This window comes from Ascaphus truei, chromosome 12 (assembly GCF_040206685.1).
Source record: "Ascaphus truei isolate aAscTru1 chromosome 12, aAscTru1.hap1, whole genome shotgun sequence".
Classification (NCBI taxonomy): domain Eukaryota; kingdom Metazoa; phylum Chordata; class Amphibia; order Anura; family Ascaphidae; genus Ascaphus; species Ascaphus truei.
In genome coordinates this window covers 38,545,607-38,558,840 of record NC_134494.1, presented here as the reverse complement: position 1 = coordinate 38,558,840, position 13,234 = coordinate 38,545,607, and the positions used below count along the sequence as shown (strand labels likewise).

The 13,234-nt window shown below is 49.2% G+C and overlaps 1 protein-coding gene and 1 long non-coding RNA gene across 7 annotated transcripts in view; one reads left to right on the top strand and one right to left on the bottom strand.

Moving 5' to 3' along the window:
• Positions 1-10,713, bottom strand: part of KIAA1549L (KIAA1549 like) — a 106,051-nt gene extending 95,338 nt beyond the window's left edge. For 2 of the 6 annotated variants that reach the window (XM_075567370.1, XM_075567371.1), the window contains exon 1: positions 10,136-10,697. In XM_075567370.1, the coding sequence (XP_075423485.1) occupies positions 10,136-10,340 (205 nt within the window). In that variant the 5' untranslated portion in view covers positions 10,341-10,697. Of the gene's footprint in view, positions 1-10,135 lie in introns of all 6 variants that reach the window. The other 4 variants (XR_012787606.1, XM_075567368.1, XM_075567369.1 and 1 more) reach the window with 4 other exon arrangements.
• The window catches only part of LOC142464149 (uncharacterized), a 35,068-nt gene continuing 26,395 nt past the window's right edge, over positions 4,562-13,234 (top strand). Inside the window, exon 1 of the long non-coding RNA XR_012787607.1 lies at positions 4,562-4,730. This is a non-coding gene — a long non-coding RNA (uncharacterized LOC142464149). The remainder of the gene's footprint in view (positions 4,731-13,234) is intronic.

Genomic DNA, 13,234 nt, shown 5'->3' with positions numbered 1-13,234 from the left:
CTGCCCTTCGCCCCCAACCTCCCTGCCCTTCGCCCCCACCCTCCCTGCCCTTCGCCCCCACCCTCCCTGCCCTTCGCCCCCACCCTCCCTGCCCTACACACGTATACACACGTACACACACACGTATATACACACCACGTAGGCACATGTAGACACACACACTACACATACACACGCAGGCACACGTAGACACGCAGGCACACGTAGACACGCAGGCACACGTAGACACGCAGGCACACGTAGACACGCAGGCACACGTAGACACGCAGGCACACGTAGACACGCAGGCACACGTAGACACGCAGGCACACGTAGACACGCAGGCACACGTAGACACGCAGGCACACGTAGACACGCAGGCACACGTAGACACGCAGGCACACGTAGACACGCAGGCACACGTAGACACGCAGACACACGCAGACACGTACACACACGTATACGTAGACACACACGCACGTGTACACACACACACGTGTACACACACGTGTACACACACACACGTGTACACACACACACACGTGTACACACACACACGCGTGTACACACACACACGTGTACACACACACACACGTGTACACACACGCACACGTGTACACACACACGTGTACACACACCGTACGTGTACACACACACACACGTGTACACACACACACACACGTGTACACACCACCACACACACGTGTACACACACACGTGTACACACACACACACGTGTACACACACACACACACGTGTACACACACACACACGTGTACACACACACACACGTGTACACACACACACACACGTGTACACACACACGTGTACACACACACACACACACACACGTGTACACACACACGTGTACACACACACACACGTGTACACACACACACGTGTACACACACACGTGTACACACACACACACGTGTACACACACACACACGTGTACACACACACACACGTGTACACACACACACACGTGTACACACACACACACGTGTACACACACACACACGTGTACACACACACACACGTGTACACACACACACACGTGTACACACACACACGTGTACACACCACGTGTACACACACACACGTGTACACACACACACACGTATACACACACACACACGTGTACACACACACACACACACGTGTACACACACCACACACGTGTACACACACACACAGCTGTACACACACACGTGTACACACACACACACACACGTGTACACACACGTGTACACACACACACGTGTACACACACACACACGTGTACACACACACGTGTACACACACACACACACGTGTACACACACACATGTACACACACGTGTACACACACACACGTGTACACACGACACACACACGTGTACACACACACACGTGTACACACACACACACACGTGTAACACACACACACACGTACACACACACACCACGTGTACACACACACACACGTACACACACACGCACACGTGTACACACACACACACACGTGTACACACACACATGTACACACGTGTACACACACACACGTGTACACACACACACACGTGTACACACACACACGTGTACACACACACACACGTGTACACACACACACGTGTACACACACACACACACACACACACGTGTACACACACACACACACGTGTACACACACACACGTGTACGCACACACACACGTGTACGCACACACACACACGTGTACACACACACACACACGTGTACACACACACACGTGTACGCACACACACACGTGTACGCACACACACACACACGTGTACACACACACACACGTGTACACACACACACGTGTACACACACACACGTGTACACACACACACACGTGTACACACACACACACGTGTACACACACACGTGTACACACACACGTGTACACATACACAATGTATACAAACAAACATGTATATACACACAAACATGTATACACACATGTATACACACACGTGTGTATATATACACACACACACGTATACACACACATACACTATCCCCAGCACCACCACATCAGCACACCGGTATCCCATGCCCACCCCCCCCCCCCCCCAGCACACTGGCATTCTCGGCTCCCACCATTCCAGCCCCCATCAACACCATCAGCACCCACACATTGGCACCTTCGCACCTCCCCATCGGCACACCCACATCCGCACCCCCACATCAGCAACAAACCCTCCCAAATCAGCACACCGATACAATCACCATCAGTACAGCCACAGCAGCAGTACCACCGCACACTGCCATGGGCCGCGTGGACCACTCCCCCCCAAATGCCACCACCCCCACACCACAAACATCCCGGGCAACGCCGGGGCTCTCAGCTAGTATATATATATATATACACTTTAATATGCGCATCAATACAATCCACACAATAAGTAATTAGCTATGTTGCCGATCGATCCGTTCTCCTGTAATCAATCGGCGAAGATTCAGCTTGGGGTTCACTAAATGGCTGTCAGTGCAGCAGAAGAGGACCAAAGATGCAAAGTTTGCTGGGAAGGAAATGTGACCAAGCAGTTACTAGATACAATTGGTGCACTGCTAGAGAGAGGGCAGAGCTCAAAAAGGGGTGAGCCAGAGCCTGTTTCAGAAGAGAAGGGGGTGTGACTTTGGTAAATGGTTGCAACAAAAAAAAATTGTTACATTATATTAAAAATGTCATTCAGCTCCCCTCCCCCACCCACCCTTTCCTTACCTTTCCTTTGTTGTCCTATTTTGGTTACCGCATATATGATATAAGTTGATATATGTATGGGATATTGGTAATTCGCACAAATATGTTGAAAGTTTCTTATATCTTTATTGTGATATGAAAACCAATAAAACTACAAGTTATAAAAAAAAATGTCATTCAGAATTTTTAAATAATACAAGGATTTTCTCATAGTAGAGAACTGATTTATTTACAAAAACAACACGTGGGATATTGCTTGGTCTGCAGCTTTAAAGTTTTAAAAAATAATAAACTACTTATTCCTCCAAAGAAACATTAACAGAATCAATCCCTGCAAGCTCAAAACCCCACTACACTATCTATCTATATATTTATAATATGGCTTAGATATGTTTCCGTACAAAGATTCAGCTGTTACAAGGTTGCTAAGCTACAACCGGAATGCCTCCTCAAGGAGTGGAGCTAGGAGGGGGAGAGACAGACAGCAAGGAGGTACAGAGACAGCAAGGAGGTGAAGAGACAGAGAGACAGCAAGGAGGTGAAGAGACAGAGAGACAGCAAGGGGGGAAGAGACAGAGAGACAGCAAGGAGGTGAAGAGACAGAGAGACAGCAAGGAGGGGAGGAGACAGAGAGACAGCAAGGAGGAGAGGAGACAGAGAGACAGCAAGGAGGGGAGGAGACAGAGAGACAGCAAGGAGGGGAAGAGACAGACAGCAAGGAGGTACAGAGACAGCAAGGAGGTGAAGAGACAGAGAGACAGCAAGGAGGTGAAGAGACAGAGAGACAGCAAGGGGGGAAGAGACAGAGAGACAGCAAGGAGGTGAAGAGACAGAGAGACAGCAAGGAGGGGAGGAGACAGAGAGACAGCAAGGAGGGAGGAGACAGAGAGACAGCAAGGAGGGGAGGAGACAGAGAGACAGCAAGGAGGGGAAGAGACAGACAGCAAGGAGGTACAGAACCAGCAAGAAGGGGAAGAGACAGAGAGACAGCAAGGAGGGGAGGAGACAGAGAGACAGCAAGGAGGGGAGGAGACAGAGAGACAGCAAGGAGGGGAGGAGACAGAGAGACAGCAAGGAGGGGAGGAGACAGAGAGACAGCAAGGAGGGGAGGAGACAGAGAGACAGCAAGGAGGGGAGGAGACAGAGAGACAGCAAGGAGGGAAGAGACAGACAGCAAGGAGGTACAGAACCAGCAAGGAGGGAAGAGACAGAGAGACAGCAAGGAGGGGAGGAGACAGAGAGACAGCAAGGAGGGGAGGAGACAGAGAGACAGCAAGGAGGGGAGGAGACAGAGAGGACAGCAAGGAGGGGAAGAGACAGACAGCAAGGAGGTACAGAACCAGCAAGGAGAGGAAGAGACAGAGAGACAGCAAGGAGGGGAGGAGACAGAGAGACAGCAAGGAGGGAGGAGACAGAGAGACAGCAAGGAGGGGAGGAGACAGAGAGACAGCAAGGAGGGGAGGAGACAGAGAGACAGCAAGGAGGGGAGGAGACAGAGAGACAGCAAGGAGGGGAGGAGACAGAGAGACAGCAAGGAGGGGAAGAGACAGACAGCAAGGAGGTATAGAGACAGCAAGGAGGGGAAGAGACAGACAGCAAGGAGGTACAGAGACGGCAAGGAGGGGAAGAGACAGAGCCAGCAAGGAGGAGAAGAGACAGAGAGACAGCAAGGAGGGGGAGAGACAGACAGCAAGGAGGTACAGAGACAGCAAGGAGGTGAAGAGACAGAGAGACAGCAAGGATGGGGAAGAGACAGAGAGACAGCAAGGAGGGGAAGAGACAGAGACAGCAAGGAGGGGAGAGGACACAGATGGATGACTAGGAGGGGATGGAGAGCAGTGTGCACATGGGGTAGGAGGGAGTGCAAAGAGAGGGGAGGAGAGACAGCAAGGTGAATAGGAGGAGGAAACAGAGAACGCAAGTAGAGGAGGAGTCCGGTCAGAGTAGAGAGGAGGGAGAGTAGTGTGCTCAGAGAGGAGCAGACACAGGCAGGGAGTATAAAGAGAGGGGAGGAACATGGCATGATGGAGGAGAGATTAAGGTAAGGAGGGGAGGAGAGACGGCAAAGAGAGGAGGAGGAGAAGAGGAATGGAGAGCAGTGTGCACATGGGGCAGGAGAGAGTACAAGAGAGGGGAGGAAAGACAGCAAGATGAGTAGGAGGAGGAAATAGAGAGACAGCAAAGAGAGGAGGAGACAGATGAGTGGGAGAGGAGGGAGTGTAGTATGCACATAGAGGAACAGACACAGAAAGGCAGGTAGTGGCCACCAACAGGTCAGGCTTTCAAGATATCCCAGCTTCAGCACAGGTCATTAAGATTGAGCCACCTGGGCTGAAGCAGGGATAGCCTGAACACCTGACCTGTTAGTGGCCCTTGAGAACTGGAGTTGCCCCCCTTGGCATTGGAGGGTTTGGTGCACGTACAATAACACTTTCGCTGCCAGAGGGGCGCGCGGCCAGTGCATCTGTTCCATGTTTTGTTCAGGGTTGAACTGGATGCACTGTGCAGCTGCACAGCACCGGAGGAGAGACAGACTCTATATGGTGCAATGTGCACATAGGCAGAGCTGCTACCTAAACTAATCCTGCTCTGCAAAGCTTCATTAAAACTCTATTAATTATTAACTCCACTCACGGAGGTGCAGATTGGAGATATGAATCCAAGTGATCCTCAGCATCTCTTTGATACTTGTTCTTGTGTGGGGATAAAACAATGTGGAATTTAGAATGAGAAGATGTTGGACATAATACAGAAACAGAAAGTACCAGGCGCCTGTGATGTAGATAAATCATCTTAACGCTCTTCAAGATCAGAATGAACCTAGCAAAACATAAATACTTGTGTGCCTGTTTAATGATGTTTCTCCAGAACAAGTGCACCAGGTAATTGCCCAGAAGGATATACACGATGTAACCATAGCAACACGGAACCATGGTAACTTGCAAACAAGGGCAGAAGCGACCGTTCCATTAATGTCCGGATGTCATTAACATAATCCATGCTGTGCTTCCAACTGTCTTATCTTTAGCTCCTATAGCAAACAAGATGTGGTATGTCACTGGTTTACATTCCTAGGGACAATACCTGTGACATCATTTACTACTGACCTGGTGTCCTCACCCACGTGACATGTCAATGAGATGCTCAGTTGTCCGCTTTGCATGTACAGACTTGAGCTACATTCTAGTGCAGTTTAACCTTGTTTTGGTTAAGGAACCCTAGAATTATATTATAATAAGCAACCCCAACTCTCTCTAATAGCGCATCTGAGATCAGATGCATTGTAAGGAACCCCAACCCTCTCTAGTAGCGCGTCTGAGATGGGATGCATTGTAATGAACCCCAACCCTCTCTAATAGCGCGCATGAGATCTGATGCATTGTAAGGAACCCCGACCCTCTCTAATTAGCGCATCTGAGATCAGATGCATTGTAAGGAACCCCAACCCTCTCTAATAGCGCGTCTGAGATCAGATGCATTGTAAGGAACCCCAACCCTCTCTAATAGCGTGTCTGAGATCAGATGCATTGTAAGGAGCCCCAACCCTCTCTAATAGCGCATCTGAGATCAGATGCATTGTAAGGAGCCCCAACCCTCTCTAATAGCGCATCTGAGATCAGATGCATTGTAAGGAACCCCAACCCTCTCTAATAGCGCGTCTGAGATCAGATGCATTGTAAGGAGCCCCAACCCTCTCTAATAGCGCATCTGAGATCAGATGCATTGTAAGGAACCCCAACCCTCTCTAATAGCGCGTCTGAGATCAGATGCATTGTAAGGAACCCCAACCCTCTCTAATAGCGTGTCTGAGATCAGATGCATTGTAAGGAGCCCCAACCCTCTCTAATAGCGCATCTGAGATCAGATGCATTGTAAGGAACCCCAACCCTCTCTAATAGCGCGTCTGAGATCAGATGCATTTTAAGGAACCCCAACCCTCTCTAATAGCGCGTCTGAGATCAGATGCATTGTAAGGAGCCCCAACCCTCTCTAATAGCGCGTCTGAGATCAGATGCATTGTAAGGAACCCCAACCCTCTCTAATAGCGCGTCTGAGATCAGATGCATTGTAAGGAACCCCAACCCTCTCTAATAGCGCATCTGAGATCAGATGCATTGTAAATTCTTCTGTATTTGGTACAATTTTCAAAATGACCTGATAATTGCAGGGACCCTCTAGCGATGTGTAGGTCACCCATCACTGCTCCCCAATGGACGATGCATTGAAGCCGCCGTGAATTGGAGCAGCCAGTGTGAGTGAGGGACTGGTGACGATTTACTTATGTTGTATTTTTGGGGGACATATTTACTGTGAATATACATTAGATTTTCCACTAAACATTGCAAAACAGGCTCTCAATTAGTATGCAATAATTGGACTGTAAACTTAAAAGGGTGCTGTCAATTGTATGCCGTGTCTTTTTAAAATTTGTGTATCGAGACGCTTAGCGCTCCTCGCTTCAATGTGTGATTTGGTCACAGGAGAAGTTAGGTGACAGGGTATTTGCTAATCTGCTGTTGTGAGTTATCATGTTGTAAGTGACACTTTCCTTGCATCTATGCTCCCGTTAGGGCTAAGGTGGCGGTACTATCTGCCTCTTAAAGATCAGTCCAATATGTAAGACATGGCGGAATTTGCTTTCTTCCATTGGACTTAGGAATTTTCTGCCAAACCTGCACCATGCATAAATAATAGCGGACTGATAGATCGCTCCTCCTCCTACCAAAAAAATGATTGATGTCCAAGAAGTGACATCATTTATATTCAATATCAAAATATCTGTATGACGTCTCTGGGAACAAAAGGGGCGTTGTGTGAAACAATGAGAAAACAATCCAGCATTCTGATTGGACAGAGCGTTTCGTGTCTCCATGGAGACTGGCGTTAAACAAACCGATTAATACGTCATTGGCAAACGCTACTGCAAATACATATGATTCATGTTTGGGACTTAAAACATTTCTCTCTGACGCAGTCTCTTCCTACAGTCCACGGCCCCTGAAAAAGCGAAAACCCTGCATATAGGGGACATACTGAAGGGACATGTCTTAACCTCGTCACTCTGGCAGTGGAGGGTTTCACCTGACCACTTATGTGAAAGAACTAGCAGAGAGATGCTTGTGCAACATTGAAATAGAAGCACTTCTTACAGGTTAATTGTTAACAATCATTGTGACCTTGGACCTGAGTTGTTCTCATACTGTATGAGCAAGTCCACAAACCTGTTACAAGAAAGCGTCTGTGTCCAAGTTAATATGTAATATGTACATATTAATATGTAAGCCCATCGGTACAATCTGCTGCTCGATAGGTACTTGTGAGCCTTAATATTCCGATCCATTCTTAACAAGCTTGTAACAAAGGATAAACGTCTGGAGGAACAGGCTAGTTACATGGATATTCCACATTATATTAAGGAATGTTTTAAATTATACTAACTCCTTATGGGATAAGATTGGTACATATGGACAGTGGCATTTAGCTTATCCCATTTGCACTCTATGCCTCCCTTGAAAGCAGGGCCCCTCTTATCCACACACAACCCCCCAAATCAGGGATTCTACATAAAAAAAATGAGACTTTAGTGTCAAAGATTGTGGATGACCGGGGCATCATAATGTATAAGCTGTGTTTTTCACAAAGTACCGAATGAGAACCAACTCATATTTATGAAGCTGATACTTCCACACAGGAAAGTGTCCTTGTACAAAGGGGGATACCCCCATTCTATGGAGGGCAGCACAGGGTTGGTAAATACCTGGAAACTGACTTAATGATAATGATTCAGTTCTGGTTTACTATTCCCATGCCCTGGCCTGTTAGAAACATTTGTATAGCAGAGTTAGATCTGAAGAAAGACTAGCCTGGATCTCCTTGATATTGTTGGTGGGTTTATGGCATTATTTACTGGTACTGCAAGAGAATGCTGTAACCAACTTCGGATCACAAGATCCATCCTGCTTCTGCCTCTATCACCCGGGGTGGTCTCTATACCATCAGAATGACGCTGTAGCATACAGGATTACTCCCAGTCAGTATTCGGCTGTATACAATATTACATGCAATCAGGAATACAGTTACAATTGATGAATCTGTAACCAAATCTCCGTAAAACCAAATCCTTCAACAACCAATCTTCCGTGGAAACAAAATATACAAGTGTTTCGGTAAACCTTTTTCTAAAGGAAACGGCAGGTTTAACACTTTGGCCCACTTCCATAAAACGGTGCTAAGCTTTAGCACGCCCCAGCTGCCATTCATATGAACAGGTAGAAAGGCGCGTTAAGGCCGGGAAATCGGACAGGTGACAATCCACCATTCATCGGATATAAATGTATAAAGGTTACAAGCTTGTGGAAACGGTTATTCCGTTTTCCCAATGGTTACTTTGTGGTGTTCCCTTGTATGTTACCCTATTTGTATTTCTGCCTTTAATGAACTATTTTGTTGGCAAAGGGGCAGTTCCATATGTCAAAGTGTCGGTGCGGATCTCGAGCTCGTGGCCAGGAACACTGGTGACAGTTACTGGCATCGGCAAACTAAACAAATACTTAGCGCATGGAGGTATTCAAGGGCCCCAACTGACCTTGCTTTTTACATTGCCTTTGCCTTATTTATAGAAGGACTTTTCTTTAATCAAAACTACCATTCTTATCTTTGTAGTGGTAGATGGCTATGCTGCATTGAGAGGCATTTTTACCATGGGCAGACACCATTGACCAAGTGGTTTTGATCTGCCGTCAAATTCTATGTTTACCAAAAGATTGGCACATATTGGGTGGGCACGTGCCCCTTCTGTACTGGGATATCCCCTTTGCAGCCTGGGGGTTAGGAGGAGGAGGAGGTCCCTAATATATTTCTGCTTCTTGTCACCAGTGGGCTGTTCACTGTGGCTATTGATTGAATGTACTATATAATGAATATAGTCTAATAATATATATGAGCTATATTTTAATATCATGCCATTAATATAGATACTTTGGTCATGGCTCTGCTATTAATCAATCCCTAGCCATGGCTGACTGACAACAATGCCGGGGAGGTCCCATTGTTATCGAGGATATCTAAAGCAAGGAACAAGCTGGGCGAAGAACTATAGAAAGTCCAAAACGTGTCATCTGCCCATTCACCCACTACATGAAATAACCCATTCAGTGCTGGCGTTGGGACAGCGTTCTCTCGGTGCGATAGCAGTGACAATATTAAAGAAAGTGCTGCAGATAACGACACTATCCACAGGCACATTCTGCATGCATTACTGCAACCCACAGAACGGAGGGGGGTAAATGAACCCATTTGCACGGTGAAAGGGTTATAGACCTCTTCAGCCCTTTAATGGGCTCGCCTGCCAGACCTCAGATGACGCTTATAAATCAATTCTGCAGTATGGCATTGCTATGGAATAACTGCTTCAGCAGCAGACTTGCACGCTCTTTGCATCCTTACCGTTCAGGGCGTGCACGTGTTGCAGCAAGGCTAGAGTCACAGCCAGCAGCAGCAGCAGGGCTGGAGATCTGGTCCATTTTGCTGAAGGTGTCAGACTGGGTTCGTGGCATCCTCTGGTTTTGACACCAATCCGCCCCACTGAAGGTGTGACCATGGCATGGACCCATGGATCCTCATCACCAGGCCATTTCCCAGCGGGAGCCATTAGTGGGGTTTAAACAGGCACCCAAAATGCATGAGAAGGATTCGCCCCCTTGGGTGACAGCCCTCTATCATTAGGTGCTATTGGATGTGACGCCGTCTTCCTGCCAATTGATAGGTCCCCTGGGTGCTGGAGGTGCCTGGCTGGTGCAGCGCTAGGTGCTCATGCTACGATCAGATTGGTCTTGGCACATGTTGACCCAGGCAGGTTGGCTTCGGCCAGCTGGAGGTGCGGTCATTCCGCGTTTTCTGTTGCTCTGGGGATGCAACTGTTATTGCAGCTCGGAAACGTCTTTCCATTGAGAAAGAGATCACGTAGCAAGCAGCTGAAGAAGAAAAGAAAAACCCCATTCATAGCAAGCGTCTGCTGGCTGGGGTTAGGGGGACCTCTACTGGGTACAATGGGCAGTAAGATGCATGTTATTGGACCCACAACCATTTATTACAGTGTACCAGTATTCACACCTCACAGTCACAGGGCTGTGTGTGGGAATTGTTCAGCAAGTCAGATTGTGTGCGGTTTGTAATATGGGGCTTTACAGTGACAGCTGGGGGAGGACATGCTGTTAGGGCATAGTACAGCTGGGGGAGGATATGCTGTTAGGGCATAGTACAGCTGGGGGAGGATATGCTGTTGGGGCATAGTACAGCTGGGGGAGGATATGCTGTTAGGGCATAGTACAGCTGGGGGAGGATATGCTGTTAGGGCATAGTACAGCTGGGGGAGGATATGCTGTTGGGGCATAGTACAGCTGGGGGAGGATATGCTGTTAGGGCATAGTACAGCTGGGGGAGGATATGCTGTTAGGGCATAGTACAGCTGGGGAGGACATGCTGTTAGGGCATAGTACAGCTGGGGGAGGATATGCTGTTAGGGCATAGTACAGCTGGGGGAGGATATGCTGTTGGGGCATAGTACAGCTGGGGGAGGATATGCTGTTGGGGCATAGTACAGCTGGGGGAGGATATGCTGTTAGGGCATAGTACAGCTGGGGGAGGATATGCTGTTGGGGCATAGTACAGCTGGGGGAGGATATGCTGTTAGGGCATAGTACAGCTGGGGGAGGATATGCTGTTGGGGCATAGTACAGCTGGGGGAGGATATGCTGTTGGGGCATAGTACAGCTGGGGGAGGATATGCTGTTGGGGCATAGTACAGCTGGGGGAGGATATGCCGTTGGGGCATAGTACAGCTGGGGGAGGATATGCTGTTGGGGCATAGTACAGCTGGGGGAGGATATGCTGTTGGGGCATAGTACAGCTGGGGGAGGATATGCTGTTGGGGCATAGTACAGCTGGGGGAGGATATGCTGTTGGGGCATAGTACAGCTGGGGGAGGATATGCTGTTAGGGCATAGTACAGCTGGGGGAGGATATGCTGTTAGGGCATAGTACAGCTGGGGGAGGATATGCCGTTGGGGCATAGTACAGCTGGGGGAGGATATGCTGTTGGGGCATAGTACAGCTGGGGGAGGATATGCTGTTGGGGCATAGTACAGCTGGGGGAGGATATGCTGTTAGGGCATAGTACAGCTGGGGGAGGATATGCCGTTGGGGCATAGTACAGCTGGGGGAGGATATGCTGTTAGGGCATAGTACAGCTGGGGGAGGATATGCCGTTGGGGCATAGTACAGCTGGGGGAGGATATGCTGTTAGGGCATAGTACAGCTGGGGGAGGATATGCCGTTGGGGCATAGTACAGCTGGGGGAGGATATGCCGTTGGGGCATAGTACAGCTGGGGGAGGATATGCTGTTGGGGCATAGTACAGCTGGGGGAGGATATGCTGTTGGGGCATAGTACAGCTGGGGGAGGATATGCTGTTGGGGCATAGTACAGCTGGGGGAGGATATGCTGTTGGGGCATAGTACAGCTGGGGGAGGATATGCTGTTGGGGCATAGTACAGCTGGGGGAGGATATGCTGTTAGGGCATAGTACAGCTGGGGGAGGATATGCTGTTGGGGCATAGTACAGCTGGGGGAGGATATGCTGTTAGGGCATAGTACAGCTGGGGGAGGATATGCTGTTGGGGCATAGTACAGCTGGGGGAGGATATGCTGTTGGGGCATAGTACAGCTGGGGGAGGATATGCTGTTGGGGCATAGTACAGCTGGGGGAGGATATGCTGTTGGGGCATAGTACAGCTGGGGGAGGATATGCTGTTAGGGCATAGTACAGCTGGGGGAGGATATGCTGTTGGGGCATAGTACAGCTGGGGGAGGATATGCTGTTGGGGCATAGTACAGCTGGGGGAGGATATGCGGTTGGGGCATAGTACAGCTGGGGGAGGATATGCTGTTGGGGCATAGTACAGCTGGGGGAGGATATGCTGTTGGGGCATAGTACAGCTGGGGGAGGATATGCTGTTGGGGCATAGTACAGCTGGGGGAGGATATGCTGTTGGGGCATAGTACAGCTGGGGGAGGATATGCGGTTGGGGCATAGTACAGCTGGGGGAGGATATGCTGTTGGGGCATAGTACAGCTGGGGGAGGACATGCTGTTAGGGCATAGTACAGCTGGGGGAGGATATGCTGTTGGGGCATAGTACAGCTGGGGGAGGATATGCTGTTGGGGCATAGTACAGCTGGGGGAGGATATGCTGTTGGGGCATAGTACAGCTGGGGGAGGATATGCTGTTGGGGCATAGTACAGCTGGGGGAGGATATGCTGTTGGGGCATAGTACAGCTGGGGGAGGATATGCTGTTGGGGCATAGTACAGCTGGGGGAGGACATGCTGTTGGGGCATAGTACAGCTGGGGGAGGATATGCTGTTGGGGCATAGTACAGCTGGGGGAGGACATGCTGTTAGGGCATAGTACAGCTGGGGGAGGATATGCTGTTGGGGCATAGTACAGCTGGGGGAGGATATGCTGTTGGGGCATAGTACAGCTGGG